The 18,344-nt window shown below is 38.4% G+C and overlaps 1 protein-coding gene across 1 annotated transcript in view; it reads left to right on the forward strand.

Moving 5' to 3' along the window:
* LOC110312287 (contactin-associated protein like 5-3) overlaps positions 1-18,344 on the forward strand; it is a 579,184-nt gene that overhangs the window by 214,796 nt on the left and 346,044 nt on the right. The window contains exon 4 of the mRNA XM_029470910.1: positions 6,840-6,987. Coding sequence (XP_029326770.1) covers positions 6,840-6,987 — 148 coding nt within the window. The remainder of the gene's footprint in view (positions 1-6,839; positions 6,988-18,344) is intronic.

The following is an 18,344-nucleotide window of genomic DNA, read 5'->3' on the forward strand; positions in this document are numbered from 1 at the left end:
CCAATTTTCTGAGGAACCGCCAGACTGATTTCCAGAGTGGTTGTACAAGCTTGCAATCCCACCAACAATGGAGGAGTGTTCCTCTTTCTGGTGGAGACCATCTTTATTCAATAGTTTAATGCCTCTTTGCCTTTGGCATTTATGAAACTAGTGAATTGCATCACTCAAGTCAATGGGTAACAAAACCACATGTCTATTTGGCTCTTGGTTGATGTGGTGATTTGAATGCAAACATCCCACCATAAGATTATGCGCTTAAACACTCGGTTCCCAACTGTTTGGGAAATTGTGAAACCTTTAGGAGATAGAGCCTCAATGAAGGAAATGGTTCCCTCATTGGAGATGGATTTAGAGTCTCTGTAGTTTTGTCTCACTTCCTGGTCACTCTGCTTCCTGACTGTATTCAATATGATCAGCAGGTCTTTGTTTCTTCAGTCATGCATTCCCAAACTTGGTGGATTGATGGACAGTATTTTTTCCAACTCTGCATGAAAATAAATTGTTTCCACCTCTAGTTGCTTTTTTGTTTTGTCACAATAGTAAGTAACTAATACTGTTGATATATATTTTTCTTTAGTTTGTAGCCATAATTGAGCCACACATTCCCACTTGTCATCATGAGGAATGTGCGCCACTGTTTGCACAGCTAGCAAGGTTCTTTTTGGTACCAGAAGATGTTGGAGATATCTATTAAAGAAGCTTCCTTCCAAATCAAAGGGGATTGGTTATTAATGTAGGCATGGGCAGGGAGAAGGTGATTCAAAACCTATTATCTTTGTACTTCAAAATCATGTTTAAAAGCACTTTTTGGTGTTTATACCCTTGAAAGTCCAAAGACATTGATAGAAGAGAGTAAAAATAATTATAGGGAACCATAGTGGTTCATCAAACTGAACAAAGGATAAAAGAAAATATAACACAGAGTAATCCCTTTTAGTTTTTGTGTGTGTCTATGTGGAGGTAGTTTATACATGCATATGGGTGTATTATATGTGCAGGCACACAGGCTACAAAGCATATGTGCAGTGAGAACCTTTAGTAGACAGCTGTGTCATTCTCCCTTGCAAGATCTAGGGATTAAACTCAGGTATTGAAGGCAGAGAATGTGGCTCTACTCAGTGAAATATCTCACCATCCCTACACCTTAGTTTTTGAAATAGAACTTGTAGTCTGCCAAGCAAATTTAGTTAGGGCCCTGACTAATAAACTTCATGGATCCTTTTACCATCTCCCTAGTGCTATGATTACACCTTTGCACTTCTGTGCTTGCCTTTTAACATGGGTTTGAGAAATTGGTTTTGGATTCTCACACGCGTATGTCGATCTCTTTCCTGGTTGAGCTACATACTACCCCCAGAACTAGTTACCTTGAGACTGAGATAGTGACTTGACACTGGCATCTAGAAGTATCATGATCTTGGAGTCCTACATATCCTGAGAAGGCTTATTACTTTTGATAACGTTGTTGTTGTCTTAGTCTTAGTGTTGTTTTTCTATCTGTACTTCCAGCGGAGCCTGGATATCCAAGAGCCTGAGAACTGCCTCTGCCCCATCTTCATCACAGGCCCTGTTACCTATGAACCAGCTTCAGCTTTCCCAAGTTTCAGACTGTGCTTCCCCCCACCCTCTATAGATGCCTTAGAGCTTCCCTATGTCCCAGCACCCATCCTGGATTTGTGGGATAAACACAGTCTAATTACTCAAGATCTGCCTCACCAAGCCGCTATGCCCAGTGCCAGAATGTATGTAGGCCTACAACCTTACATACATTCTTCATAATTTTACATCTTGATAAATCCACTGTACATCATAAATTAACTCAACTTAGCTCAGCAAAAATGTAACAATGGTTTTTCTTTGGTTGTCTGCAGTATCAGCTCAGTCATATTGTTTAGAATACCAGGACCATGTTGTCTATCATTCCTGAGTAGACACACAAGAAGAGGGCATCAGATCTCCTTATGGGTGGTTGTGAGTTACCATGTGGTTGTTGGGAACTCATGACCTTGGGAAGAGCAGTCAGTGCTCTTTCCTGCTGAGCTATCTCACCAGCCCCAGATTTACAGATTCTACTAAATCAGTAATACTTTTATACCATCTCTAAGTTGAATCATACTAATATATAGCAGTGCCAATCAGGACGAATAAGATGTTTTCTGAAATTATTTCATTGTTCTTTACTATGGAAGCCAAAACCAAACAAAAGAGGCAGAATGACATGGGGAGGGTGTTATGTGATAAAACTTTTCTTGGGGAGATGCAACACATGTCTACTCTCTCCAGATAGGAAATAAAGTGAGCAATATTAGCTCAGGGACTCCAAGTCCAAGTTTTCACACAAAGGAGATCTGTTTACCCCAGAGGAACAAAGACCAGAAAACAAAAAACACAGACAGGAGATGGAGTCTGAGAGACAGGAAGAAGAGAATGAGTGGAGAAAGGAGTGTGTGTCCCAGAGGACAAATGTTGCCATCGAGATAGAGAGAAAACAGATGTGGCCCATAGGAAAATGGCATTTTATAAAGGTAAAGAAGGAAACCCCATGCTAGAATGTAGTAATTAATTTTAATTGGGCACATTAATGAGCCGAATCAAAGGGACTTTTGATTTATGGACTTCAATACATTGATAGATGGATGGTGGTAGGAGGAAAAAGTGGCCAAATAAGGGAATAGACCTTGGGTGTAGCTTTATGAATATAATTTAATGGTTTCTCACAATGTAGCAGGAATGAGAGAATGGCATGGCTTGCCAGAACCATGTTTGCTGTGCACTGGCTGGCAAAAGACCTTTCAGAGAACTCCTGACAGACCAAAATATGGATATCACCAAAGTCTACCATGGTAAACCAGTGAGTTTTATTGGGGTTACTTTCAGTAATAAGGGTGAAGGCTTACTTCCAGGAATAGAAATGACTCAAAAATAGCTGCATCATCAAGGCCTACTCTAGAATGGTTAACAGCTTATGGGAGAAATCTGGGAAACAGGAGTACACCATACAGTCTCCAGGCAGCTCAACACGTCCTTTCCACATTCTTTAATTTATCTAAAGCTTTCAGTCAGCTTTGACTGGTTTCTGTTTCTTCCTGGCAGATGGTCTGGCCAGTCTTCTCTGAAGCTTGGCTCTGCCCTTCCAAGAGTGACTCTTCTGAGAGTGCTCTTCTGAGTTATTGTTTACTCTGGAAGGGAGGAACCTAGTCAATCTAGTCAACGCTAGTGACATCCTGAAGTTATTTGAAGTGTTTACCTCCCCGCTTAAATAGCTTCCTGCCAGAATGTAATGCTTTAAATCCTACTAATAGTAGTTACAGAACAAAGTATAAACTTCAGATCAACCATCTCCTTTTCCTAATCACACAGCTACCACTAAGTATCTACACAGTCATCAGATGAGGAGTGGCCTTTCAGCCTAAATCAGTGACAGGTCTCTGAAATAGTTGGTACTTTTCTCTGCACTTAAAATGTTGAAACATACATCATCACTAAGCAAACAGATAAAAAAGCTAGAACTCAGTGCATTCGGGGTTTTGATTTTTCCTTTCTCTCCTAAAATGTCATGTTTTACAATCCTTGCCAGTCATCCATTACTTGCATATAATTTCTTTATCTCTGTTACCTGAGAGCTTGATGAAAACCCGATTTATCACATGTTCCAGAAGAACACATGGGAACTTGGAAGCAGGAGTTGGTTTGTTCTTTTTAGCTTTAACTCTGTGTTTTGTATGTTAATTACCCTATGCCTTATTAAATGTACCTTAGCAAAACAGAGGCAATGCCTTTATGATTTGCTCTGAGCTTCCCGTATTTCCTTCCCTTCCCTTTAGTTGGCCTTCTTGGAGAGACAGGCCTTTAGATGACAATTAGAAAATGTTGCTTTTCAAAAGCCTTGCATAAGTCTTCAAGGAAACAATAAGTCTCTATTTTAGAATACAGAATATACTGTCAGACAATTGTATTTTCACAAATATGTCCATAAGGAATTTTTCTATGTCTTTCTGTCCACGTACTTATCCCTGTCCCTCTCTGTTAATGGATCGTCTATCTCTATCCTGTCTCTCTGTCTCTGTCTCTGTCTGTCTCTGTCTGTCTCTCTCTTTCTCTCTCTCTCTCTCTCTCTCTCTTCTCTCTCTCTCTCTCTCTCTCTCTCTCTCTCTCTCTCTCTCTCGTGTGTGTGTGTGTGTGTGTGTGTGTGCATTCTCTGTGTCACAAAATCCTTTTTCTTCATGTTCACTTTAACTATTAGAGTGGAATCAGGTATGCTGTCACTGCACATGATCAGGAAGACTATCTATACATTAATGAAACTAAGAAGGGTAATCATGACTGAGTGTAACACACACCTCTCTTTAACAGCTGACAGCCCGTCATTGGGATATACAGACAACAAATTTACACAAGTTCAGTTGTAACAGTTGTGCAATATATGCACATTAACTAAAACTGAATTGTGTATTTTAAAAGGTTCAAATGTTGAATTTTGTTTGTGGATATTTGATCATATTTTTAAAGTGTAGGTTTCTCTGCAGAAAAATAATAATTCTAAAATAATCAGCCATATTGATGAAAGAACTGAGCCATAATGCAAGTGAACAAGACAGGCCTTGTATTGTGGGTTTGTATTTTTGTTTGCTTATGAAGCATATATGTGTATGTGCTATATGTACACCTGTTGATGGGTAGGTGTGCCTGTGTGCAGAAAGAGTCCAGATGATATGCTCATGTGTTCTCATGTCTTCTAGCTTTATCTGCCTTGGTTCTTTGAAGCAGGCCCTTGGCTAAAGTATAAACTTTTAGATTTTTGGTAAGCTGATAGCTAGCAAGTCCCAGAAACCCTACTACATCTTCCTACTTTAGTGATGGCATTATGGCTATGAAAGGACCCCGTCAAGCTCATCATGTGGTTACTGGGATCCAAACCGTGTTCTTCACCCTTGTGCAAAAAAATATTTATTTTAGTAAAATTTATTTTTAGTCTTGAAATTGAAGCATGATATCATGTTCTCCTTCCTTTTCCTCTCTCCAACCCATCACATATACTTCCCCAATTTTCTATCTCAAATATATAACCTCTTTTTCTATAAATTGTTCACATATATTCATATGTGTATTATATTATAATTTGTACATACATGTGCTTGTATGCACATAGATTTGCATAAGACCTGCTGTGTTGATACAATGTTTCCTATATGTATTTGACTTCAGTGCTGACCATTTGATAGTGGATAACCAACTGAAGGGCACTAGACTATTTCTCCTGCTCTCAGTCAGTATTCCTTAGTTGACTCTAGTTCCTTGTCTGGGGTTGAAGCCTCGTGCTCCTGAACTTCCCTCTTCCATGTTACCATGTTTATTGGTGTTGACCTTCTTTGGATCTTATTTAGGCAGCCATGTAGGTGAGACTTCTGGTTATTACATTTCTGATTTTCTTAGAGGAGCTAGAGAAAGTACCCAAGGAGCTAAAGGGATCTGCAACCCTATAGGTGGAACAACATTATGAACTAACCAGTACCTCGGAGCTCTTGACTCTAGCTGCATATGTATCAAAAGATGGCCTAGTCGGCCATCACTGGAAAGAGGCCCATTGGACATGCAAACTTTATATGCCCCAGTACAGGGGAATGCCAGGGCCAAAAAGTGGGAATGGGTGGGTAGGGTAGTGGGGGGGGGAGGTATGGGGGACTTTTGGGATAGCATTGGAAATGTAAATGAGGAAAATACCTAATAAAAATATTTTTTTAAAAAAAAGGATTCTCAATCTCATAGGAAACATTGTTCTTCTGACTCTTACAATCTTTCCTCTGTCTCTTCCATACTGGTCCCTGAGGCTTAGGTGGTAGAGTCCTGTTGATGTATGTATTAGGTGGCAGTGGGCATCATCTAGTCCTCGTCTACATTTTAATCATTTGTGGTTTCTATGATGGTTTAAGGAAATTTTTCTTTGATGAGGGGTGAGGACTTCACTTATCTGTGCATGTAGTAGTCGATATTTAGTATGAAATTAGATATTATGCTGGTTTAGTCTAGTGGTCGTTTTATCTTCTCCTCCAAGATCCTGTGGGAAAGGCAGTAAACACTGTTAACCAGTGACCCATCTCTTCAGACAATGTGTGATAATTTTTCAAATAAACATCCATCACAAATAAAAGAAAAATGAACTATATACACAGCTAGACTGTGATGGTTCCTTCCTGTAAAACCTGATGATTGCATAGAGAGTAGGAATAACAAAACCAAGCATGGGTCTTACAATAGAACAGACTTGGAACTGAACTTCAGGGTCATCTCTAATTACTGGGTGACTAGATGATTCTAAGATTTATTTCCTTATGTGTTCCCTTCCTGCACTAATTTTTGTTTGATTGTTTTCTTAATTCTTAAAATGATGGTGATAATGTGCTTAGGTAATAACTATCCTCAAATAATGCTGACAAATATTTCAGTAAAACACCTTTCATTCCAGGAGGGGAGTGTCAGTTATCTTACAGTTCACAGTAAGTATAGAAATGTGGAAAACTGGAATGTCATGATATTATTAACATTTAAATTAGGCATCATACCTCAAAGCTTTCTTTATTCATAAAATTTAGTTAGGCATTATGGTAGGGAGAGGATCTTCCTAAACAATAGTATTTGGCACTTATGAAAAACTGTAAGGCCTGGGGCAAGACTGCCATCATATTAGAATAATGTCAGGATAACTAGGGACTGTTTTGTTTTGTCTTGTTTTATTTTGTTGTTATTGATGACATTCCCAAAAGCCTGAGTGGATAAGCATGCATAGTTGTGTTTATATGGCTCAGTAATATAGAGCTTACTGAATTTCCTTCTCCTTTTAGAGATTTGTAGGAAACATGAATGCTAACAGTGTGGTTCACCACAAACTGCTGAATTCTGTGAGAGCCCGCTTTGTTCGCTTTGTGCCCCTGGAGTGGAATCCAAATGGAAAGATTGGCATGAGAGTAGAGGTCTATGGATGTTCCTACAGTAAGTACCTACATGGACCAAGTCATACAGCATACAGATGTCCACAGAATACCAGATTAATCATATAGAGAATTAAAATATGAGTGTGAGTGTGTGTGTGTGTGTGTGTGTGTGAGTGTGTGTTCACATGTATGGGTGCAAAAAGTGGCTAGACTAAAACCTCCAATGTTTCTGAAGAACATGGCGGGTCCATCACTTGACCCAAGACTTTTTGTTTAGTTTGGAAATTTCAGCTTTGTCTATGCTGGTTGACCAGTGACCCACAAAGGTCTGGTCATATTTATTTCCTTACTGCTGGGATTACTAGTGTGTATGATTATCTCCAACTTGATTTATGTTCTGGAAATGGAATTCACGTCTTCATGCTTACAAGGTAAGCACTTTAGAAGCATATCTATTTCCTTAGCCTGAAATTATCTCATGTTATTCTAGAATATACATACATACATACATACATATATACACATACATATATACATATATATGTATATATGTATACACACACATATATATATACATATATATAAAGGTACACACACATATGTACACATGTGTACCTCAGCTGAGAAGTAGAAATGTTATTATACTTTATAGGGCTCTCTATAGGAATAAGGTAATAATGCAATAAAGCACCAAGAAAAAGTTCAAAGCTAAGAGCCCTTGGGCTTGCATAACAATTTGCCACCTGCAATCAGAAATAGCTATGCTCAGCTTTTGCTCAGAACTGATGTGAGATATCATAAAACTCTTTGCTCAGGAACTCTAAAAGGAGTCTGTTCTCCTTTTTCATATACTTGAAAAAGAGAAAATTTCTGCCCAGTATAATTCATGAAAATCTGTTGTTATACAGTCATGGCATCCCTGTGTTATCTTGAGAGTTGTAAGTGTGAATTTGAAGTAAGGATCTAGCTTAAACAAAGAAGGCATTGAAACATGGGTATAGTTGAAGCAATTTCTAAAACAATGGTTCTGAACCTTCGTAAGGCTTCAATCCTTTAATAGTGTTCATCATGATGTGTGACCCCCAACCTTAAAATTATTTTCACTGCTAATTCATAACTGTAATTTTACTATTATTATGCATCATAATGGAAATATCTGATATGTAGGATATCTGATATGTGACCTCTGTGAAAGGATCATTTGACCCCCAAAAGGGTCATGACCCAGAGATGAAGAGCCACTATTCTCAAAGGAAGTCAGTCAAGAAGGCATCTATTTTATTTCTCTCTTGTAGGCATAATCTTGAACATGTAAATTTTGTTACTGTGAATTGATTTACTTCTTTTAAGCAGTAGCATTCATATGCGGATGTTATAGCACTAGACAGTGTCCTCTAAGGAATTAACACATTTAGTCAACACACTTTGTAAAAGCATAGTTAGCTCTGTTTCCCATTACTGAGATAAAATACACTGAAAAGCATTTTAAGGGAGAAAGATGTTAATTATTTCTGCTCACAATCTCAGATTAAAATCTACTGTTTGCTGGGCAGACAGTTGAGGCTAGTTACATCACATTCACAATTAAGAGCAGGGAGTGATGAGTGAATGCACACACTGAGTGAGTGCTCAACTTGTATTATGGCTCCTGCCAATATGCACAGGCAGTGGTGCCACTCAGAGTGGGTAGATATTCCCACTATTCAACATAATTCTCCCATAGGCATGCCCACAAGCTACCCTAAACTAGACATTCACTTAGATATTCTTTTCATAGATGATTCCTTGCTTTCAAGTTGGCAATTAAAATTATCACAACTGTTCAGCGAATTACTGCTTTGGATCATAGACAAACTTCACATGTGCCTAGTGCTGTTCATCAAAACCAGAGAAAAGTAGCACTTGCCCCAGAAGCATTTGAAGTGCTCAATAAAATACAGATGCTTCCCTAATGTCATATGCACTGAATTAAGTTTTTTGGCAATGAAAATTCAACTCTATCAAGTGTTGATGTCTCCTCAGGTAAACTTGTGGCTAAGGTAGATCTGCCAGAGAAATACAGTCTGAAGGGAGGGAATTTGCTGGGGAAAGGACTGTTTTTATCATGCACAAACACTCATAGAAAGAGTATGACATATGAGGGAAGCTTATCCAAGGATGGACTTGGCCACCTGCAAGTCTAGGGCCTTTAATTCCTCATGTAACTCACCTCTCAATGAGAACTATTTGTCACTGTTTGAAGGCTTCTTTGGTTCTTGTTGTCCATGGCTACTTACTTCTTTGTTAAGAAACTTTCAAGATGGAAAAACATTGAAAATGGTTATTTATGTTATTTATAGAGCCATCTCTTCGAATCTCATAATTTCAACTGCATGTGTGTGTGTGTGTGTGTGTGAGAGAGAGAGAGAGAGAGAGAGAGAGAGAGAGAGAGAGAGAGAGAGAGAGAGAGCACAACTTTTTCTTTCTTTAAAACATGGAGTTCCTGAGGATAGAGCTCAGGATAAAGCTTGTGAGCATGCATGTTTATCCACCAAGAAGTCATTTGCTAGCCTAGGTCTGGAAGTTTTGATTAGTCTTTCAAATGTCACTGTATTTTTCTTTATATCCAGAATAATATTTCTCATTATTTTTTATTCTTTGTGTTCACTCACCCAAGGACAAGCCCAAAGGGTCATGATTTCAGTTAGATCACAGGTGTGACTTTATGTATACATGTATGTGTGGGTGCTAGTGCATTTGTCTGTGCACAGTTGCCACTACATATATAGGCATGTGTGCAGAGGCCAGAGGTCAACTGCTGCTTTTTTCCTATAGGTACTGCACACTTGTTTTTTTTTTTTTTTTTTTTGTGAGACAAGTCTTGTTGTTATCAGTAGCCTGGCAAATGGATCTGGCTACCTGGCCAATGAACCCAGGGATCTGCTTGTCTTTCCCTCCTCAGTACTAGCCTCATGAACACTTATCACCACCCTTACACTTCTCACACAGGATCTGGAGACCTACTGCACCCAGACTGCCATCTCCCCAGCCTACAAGCCATCAGATCTAAAGGCATCTTTGAGCATCATTTTAGCTTCATCTAGTGATGAACTCCTTTTATAATCTATGCCAACAAATCACCTTCTCAATAGAAAACATGTGCAATTTTCCTAAGAAGAAATATACCCACAGAGCAGGGTAAAACCCAGGTCTGGTTCAATCTAAGATACGCCTGACTTTGAGGGACTCTAGGCCTCTCCTCTCCACTGCAGGCACTCCTACATAATTTGAGTTATGTAAAGAGATAGAAATCTTTCAATAAGTCTGGCTAGCAATGAGTGTTCCTAACAGCATCTTAGGAACTGTTCAAGACTGAATGAGTTTCCTTGTTTTTATCTACAGCTGGCATTGATCTTATACATATGTCTCCTTACACAAAAACCCAAGATATCACCTTGGCTTCTGGCTTTAGTTTGTTCTACGTTGGTCCTCTGTTGATATTCTAAATCACTGACCAAATCAACTTGGGCCAGCAAAGGGTATATTTGATTTGAAGGTTTATATCATTGTGAATAGCCAAAGAAGGAGCTCAAGGCAGGAACATGGAGACAGAAACTGAAGTAGAATCTGTAGAGAAATTATGCTTTCTGGTTTATTCCCTTACTTTTTAACCTGTATTTTTATATAGCTCAGACTCAACTGTCCAAGAACAACACTGCCCATCGTGAGAGGAGGACTCTTTCATGAAAATGCCCCATGAAGCTGCTCATAGGCAGACTTCATGAAAACCTCTCAAAGATGTCAATTTGACAACCAAGATTAGCCATCAAAATCACATCATTATAATTTCTCTGTATCCACTTTGCCCCTAGACTGTTCCCATTAACACAAAACCCTGCTCTTTAAGTCACCAACAAACCTAACCAAAGACTGTGTGGTCCTATTTGGCTTCTCCTTCCCCTTTTAACCCTCTCTATACTACACAATGATTTTTCTAAATTCTTTCTTTAGTTACAGTCTCTGCTTTCCTCTCTTTGCATAGGTCCTCACCAGAGTCTTTAAACATATGAATGTTAGCAGGATGGCTCAATTTGGCAGAGCTGTAGTTCTAAGGTATGCTACGACATGCTGATCAAAGTGTCTCAGATTTTTTTTTTAGTTTAGGTTGTAAACAGTTGATTTTGCTTATTTACTTTTAATTTTTAATTTTAATGTTATGTGCATGGATGTCCTACCTCCATGTATGTATACACCATGTAAATGGCATTCCTAAGAAAGCCAGAATAGGGCATTGGATCAGTTATATGCCACCATGTGAGCATTGAGAATTAAACCATGGTCCTCTGGGAAAGGTACCAGTGCTTTTTATCTCTGAACAATTTCCCCAGCCCTGAGTCCAGGTAATTTTTAAGTAAAATAGACAATGCACAATAGTCATGGAGTGGTGATCCAAGAGCACAGCCGAGATTTCCTGATGATGAAGGTAGTCTACATTGCACAGCACCTTCAGCTCCAGGAATTTCAAACCCATCAGTGGATGGTGTGTTCTGTGAAATTCAGTCTCAATTCTCCTGATATATGTATAAACACTCTGTTCTTTGGGGGGGGGCATGTTAACCTGCACAAAGTGTTCCATAAAAATATTTTCGTGAATACTTGACAGTGGCCTCCACATAGCCAAATATCTTCCTTCCACTGTTATTATTTCCAACCACTATTTGACTTATATTGAAAAAGCATCTCTGAGGATACAGAGATACTTTAGTAAATGAAATTATTTTTGATGAGCATGGTGACCTAATGTGATTGTCCTGAACAGTTATTAAAAAGAAAAACTATTGACCATGGCCACATGTAACAGAGAGAGAGAGAGAGAGAGAGAGAGAGAGAGAGAGAGAGAGAGAGAGAGAACATGATACTGGTAGAGTAACAGACAGGTAGATCAATGGAATAGAATTGAACACCCAGAAATGAACCCACACACCTATGGTCAGTTTATCTTTGACAAAGGAGCTAAAACCATTCAGTGGAAAGAAGACAGCATTTTCAACAAATGGTGCTGGCACAACTCGCAGTTAGTATATAGAAGAATGCGAATTGATCCATTCTTATCTCCTTGTTCAAAGCTCAAGTCTAAGTGGATCAAGAAACTTCACATAAAACCACAGACACTGAAACTTATAGAGGAGAAAGTGGTGAAGATCCTCAAAGATATGGGCACAGGGGAAACATTTCTGAATAGAACAGCAATGGCTTGTGCTGTAATATGGAGAATCAACAAATGGGACTTCATAAAATTACAAAGCTTCTGTAAGGCAAAGGACACTGTCAATAATCAAAATGGCACCCAACAGATTGAGAAAAGATATTTACCACTCCCAGGCACTTTAGCATGGCCAGGATCAGGGGTGAGTAGGACACAACATCTGTTCCAACAGCACCTGGAGTACCTGAGACTGGCAGAATCTAGGGACACAGGAACCCTGCATGACCAGTGGCTCTGGTTCCTTCCTATCTGTGTCAGTTGGCCTTGGGTGCAAACTCTCCAGCCAGTCCCACAGCACCCAAAGGAGGCTCAAATCCTAGGCGCTCTAACACATCCAATATCCCAGGATCCCAGGAGCTTGGTTACACCAAGTTCTCAGGGTTCCAGAGGCAGCTTGAGTCCCAGGAACTCAGACAGACCCAGAATATTAGGATTACAGAATCCCATAATCACAGGATCACAGAGATAGCTAGATTATGAGGAGTTTTGACACAACCAGGGTTACAGGAAGGACAGTCTCTACTCACATATAGTGAGGGCAGGGAGCACTGGAGATAATGAGATGATAGGAGGCAAGCATAAGTATATAAGCAACAGAAACCAAGATTACTTGGCATTATAAGAACCCAATTCTCCCACCATAGCAAGTCCAGGATACACCATCACACTGGAAAATCAAGATGCAGATTTAAAATCAGTTCTCATGACTATAATAGAAGACTTCAAGAAGTATATAAATAACTCCCTTAAAGAAATACAGGAGAACACAGGTAAACATGTAGAAGCCCTTACAGAGGAAACACAAAAATCCCTCAAAGAATTATAGGAAAACACAATCAAATAGAGGAAGGAAATGAACAAAACCATCCAAGATCTACAGATGGAAAAAGAAACAGTAAAGAAATCACAAAGGGAGATAACTGTGGAGTTAGAAAACCTAGGAAATAGATCAGGAGTCATAGATGCAAGCATCACCAACAGAATACAAGAGATAGAAAAGAGAAAATCAGGGGCAGAAGATACCATAGAAAACATTGACACAGCAGTCAAAGAAAATGCAAAATCCAAAAAGCTACTAACCCAAAACATCCAGGAAATCTAGAACACAATGAGAAGACCAAACCTAAGGATAATATGAATAGAAGAGAATGAAGATTCCCAAATTAAAAGGCCAGTAAATATCTTCAATAAAATTATAGAAGAAAATTTCCCTAGCCTAAAGAAAGAGATACCCATGAACATACAAGAAGACTACAGAACTCCAGTTAGACTGGACCAGAAAAGAAATTTCTCCTGTTACATAATAATCAAAACACCAAATGCACTAAACAAAGAAAGAATATTAAAAGCAGTAAGGAAAAAAAAAACAAATAACATATAAAGGCAGACCTAGCAGAATTACATCAGATTTCTCAACAGAGACTATGGAAGCTAGACGTTCCTGGGCAGATGTCATACAGACCCTAAGAGAACATAAATGTCAACCCAGATTACTATACCCAGGAAAACTCTCAATTACCATAGATGGAGAAAAGATGTTGCATGACAAAACCAAATTTATACAATATCTTTCCACAAATCTAGCCCTACAAAGGGTAATAAATGAAAAACACCAACACAAGGAGAGAAACTACACCCTAGAAAAAGCAAGAAAGTAATCTTCCAACAAACCCAAAAGAAGATAGTTACACAAACAAAATTCCACCTCTAACAACAAAAATAACAGGAAGGAATGATCACTTTTCCTTAATATCTTTTAATATCAATGGACTCAGTTTCCCAATTAAAAGACATAGACTAACAGACTGGCTACCTAATAAGGACCCAGTATTTTGCTACATGCAGGAAACACACCTCAGTGAAAAAGATAGACACTATCTCAGAGTAAAAGGTTGGAAAATAATTTTCCAGGCAAATGGTCCCAAGAAACATTCTAATATCAAATAAAATTGATTTTCAACCAAAAGTTATCAAAAAGGATATGGAAGAACACTGGTCAAAGGAAAAATCTATCAAGATGAACTCTCAATTCTGAAAATTTATGCTCCAAATGCAAGGTTACTCACATTCATAAAAGACACTTCACTAAAGCTCAAAGCACAGATCGTACCACACACAATAATAGTGGGAGAGACTTCAACATCCCACACTCAGCAATGGATAGATCATGCAAACAGAAACTAAACAGAGACACAGTGAAACTAACCGAAGTTATGAGCCAAATGGATCTAACATATATTTATAGAACTTTCCATCCTAAAGCAAAAGAATATACCTTCTCCTTAGCACCTCATGGTACCTTCTCCAAATTTGACTATATAATTGGTCACAAAAAAGGTCTCAACAGATATATGAAGATAGAAATAATCCCATGCACCCTATCAGATAACCACAGACTAAGGCTGGTCTTAAATTCCAACAAAAACAATGAAAAACACACAAATACATAGAAGCTGAACAATGCTCTACTCAGTGATATCTTGGTCAAGGAAGAAATAAAGAAAGAAGTTAAAGACTTTTTAGAATTTAATGACACAAAGACACATCATAACAAAACTTACAGGAAACAATGAAAGCAGTAGTAAGAGAAAAAGTCAAAGCTCTAAGTGTCTCCAAAAAGAAACTGGAGAGCTTACATTAGCAACTTGACAGCACACCTGGAAGCTCTAGAACAAAAAAATGTAAACACACCCAAGAGGAGCAGACAGCAGAAAGTAATCAACCTCAAGGCTGAAATCAACCAAATAGAAACATAAAGGACTATACAAAGAATCAACGAAACCAGGAGCTGGTTCTTTGAGAAAATCAACAAGATAGATAAACCCTTAGCCAGACTAACCAGAGGGCACAGATACAGTGTCCAAATTATTAAAATCAGGAATGAAAAGAGGGACAATAGAAACTGGAGAAATCAAAAAAAATTAGATACTATTACAAAAGTTTATACTCAACTAAATTGGAAAATCTGGATGAAATGGACAATTTTCTAAAGAAATACCAGGTACCAAAGTTAAAACAGGATCAGGTAAACCATCTAAACAGTCCTCTAACCCCTAAAGAAATTGAAGCAGTCATTAATCGTCTCCCAACCAAAAAAAAAAAAAAAATCCCAGGACTAGATGGATTTATTGGAGAATTCGATCAGGTCTTTAAAGAAGGCCTAATACCAATACTTTCCCAACTAATCCACAAAATATAAACAGAAGGAACACTACCCAATTCTTTTTATGAAACCACAATTATGCTTATACCTAAACCACACAGGAGAATTCAATCAGATCTTTAAAGAAGGTCTAATACCAATACTTTTCCAACTATTCCACAGAATATAAACAGAAGGAACACTACCCAATTCTTTTTATGAAGCCACCATTATGCTTATACCTAAACCACACAAAGACCAAACACAGATATAGAACTTCAGGCCAATCTCCGTTATAAACATCGATGCAAAAATACTCAATAAAATTCTTGCCAACGAATCCAAGAACACATCAAAATGATCATTCACCACTATCAAGCAGGGTTCATCCCAGAGATGCAGGGTTGGTTCAAAGTATGGAAATCCATCAACATAATCCACTACATAAACAAACTCAAAGGAAAAAAAACCACATGATCATTTCATTAGATGGTGAAAAAGCGTTTGACAAAATTCAGCATCCCCTCATTTTAAAAGTCTTGGAAAGATCAGGAATTCAAGACCCATACCTAAACATAGTAAAAGAAATATATTCAGCAAACCAGTAGTCAACATCAAACTAAATGGAAAGAAACTTGAAGCAATCCCACTAAAATCAGGGATTAGACAAGGATGCCCACTCTCTCCCTATCTATTTATTATAGTACTCTAAGTTGTAGCTAGATCAATTAGATAACAAAAGAAGGTCAAATAGATACAAATTGGAAAGAAAGAAGTTATAATATCACTATTTGCAGATGATATGATCTTATACTTAAATGATCCCCAAAATTCCACCAGAGAACTCCTAAACCTGATAAACAACTTCAGCAAAGTAGCTGGATATAAAATTAACTCAAACAAATCAGTATCCTTCCTCTACTCAAAGGATAAACAGGCTGAGAAAGAAATTAGGGAAAGGATACCCTCCACAATAGTCACAAATAATATTATATACGTTGGTTTGAAAGATCTGTATGACAAGATCTTCAAGTCTCTGAAGAAAGAAATCGAAGATCGCAGAAGATGCAAAGATCTCCCCATGCTCATGGATTGGCAGGATTAATATAGTAAAAATGGCCATTCTGCCAAAAGCAATCTACAGATTCAATGCAATCTCCTTAAACATTCCAAATCAATTCTTCATAGAATTAGAAAGAGTAATTTGCAAATTCATTTGGAATAACAATAACCCAGGATAGAGAAAACTGTTCTTTTTTTTTTTTTTGGTTTTTCGAGACAGGGTTTCTCTGTATAGCCCTGGCTGTCCTGGAACTCACTCTGTAGACCAGGCTGGCCTCGAACTCAGAAATCCGCCTGCTTCTGCCTCCCGAGTGCTGGGATTAAAGGCGTGCGCCACCACGCCCGGCTGAGAAAACTGTTCTTAACAATAAAAGAACTTCTAGGGGAATCACTATCCCTGATCTCAAGCTTTATTACAGAGCAATAGACATAAAAACTGTGTGGTATTGGCACAGAGACAGGCAAGAAGATCACTGGAATAGAATTGAAGACCCAGAAATTAACCCAAACACATATAGTCATTAGATATTTGACAAAAGAGCTAAAAGCATCGGGTGGAACAAAGACAGCATTTTTAACAAATGGTGCTGGTTCAACTGGTGTTCATCGTGTAGAAAATTCAAATCGACCCATTCTTATATCCTTGTACAAACCTCAAGTCCAAGTGGGTGAAGGATCTCCACATAAAACCATGTACACTGAAACTTATAGAGGAGAAAATGGGGAAGAGCTTCGAACGCATGAGCACAGGGGATAAATTCCTGAACAGAATACCAATGACTTATGCTCTAAGATCAAGAATTGATAATTGGAACCTCATAAAATTGCAAAGCTACTGTAAGGCAAAGGACACTGTCAATAGGACAAAAAGGCAACCAACAGACTGGGAAAAGATCTTTACCAATCTTACATCTAATAGAGGGCTAATATCCAATATATACAAAGAACTCAAAAAGATAGACTCCAGAGAACCAAATAACCTTATTTAAAAATGGGGTACAGAACTAAACAAAGAATTTTCAGTTGAGGAATATTGAATGGCCAAGAAACACCTAAAGAAATGTTCTACATCCTTAGTCATCAGGGAAATGGAAATCAAAACAACCCTGAGATTCCACCTCACATTAGTCAGAATGGTTAAAATTAAAATATAAACATATACATACATATAACAAAGTAAAAACACTAACTGTGGGGATTGAAAGAAATAAATTCATGTAGGTAAGCTGTGGAAGGGGAGGAATCTTGAACAATGAGTGCCACATGGATAAGCTGATTGCAGAGCTCTGAAGCTCTGCTTGCCTTATGCTAACCATGGAATGTAAAAGGTAACCTGCCCTCATAATTGGACCAACTACCCTGCAGCCAGTTTTCTCACAGAGACCAGGGTCTTCACTGCCAGCTTGTTTTACCTTCAATCTCCGTGGAAGTGATCACTTCAGTGATTTATTTATTGACCCATTGGATTCAAAACTAATCACATAGGCAGGGTCATGGAGAAGACCACAGAATGTATCCAAAACATGAAATCATAGAAATGTGTTTGTGCGTGTGTGTGTGTGTATGTGTTTGTGTGTGTATGTGTTTGTGTAGTGTAGTATATGTAAATGGTAGATGTACAACAGTGTACATGCTTCCTCATGAGTGTGCAGGTCAGAGAAGTACATTAGGCATCCTGTTCCATCACTGAATTATTCCTGAGGGAAACTGTCTCTTACTGAGCATGGTATTAGGAGGGCTTCTAATAATCCTTCACGATCCTCCTATCTCTCACCTCCACAAGTCTGTAATAACAGATATGTACGTGGCTCCACTCACTTTTTGTTAGCATTCCTTCAAGGATCTGCCCCACAGTTACCTGGCATTGCCAGGAATGCCTGACTTACTACAAAAGGGACTGTTTGCCCCATTCTCTCTCTCTCTCTCTCTCTCTCTCTCTCTCTCTCTCTCTCTCTCTCTCTCTCTC

The sequence above is a fragment of the Mus caroli genome, chromosome 17, assembly GCF_900094665.2.
Source record: "Mus caroli chromosome 17, CAROLI_EIJ_v1.1, whole genome shotgun sequence".
NCBI classification, from domain to species: Eukaryota; Metazoa; Chordata; class Mammalia; order Rodentia; family Muridae; genus Mus; species Mus caroli.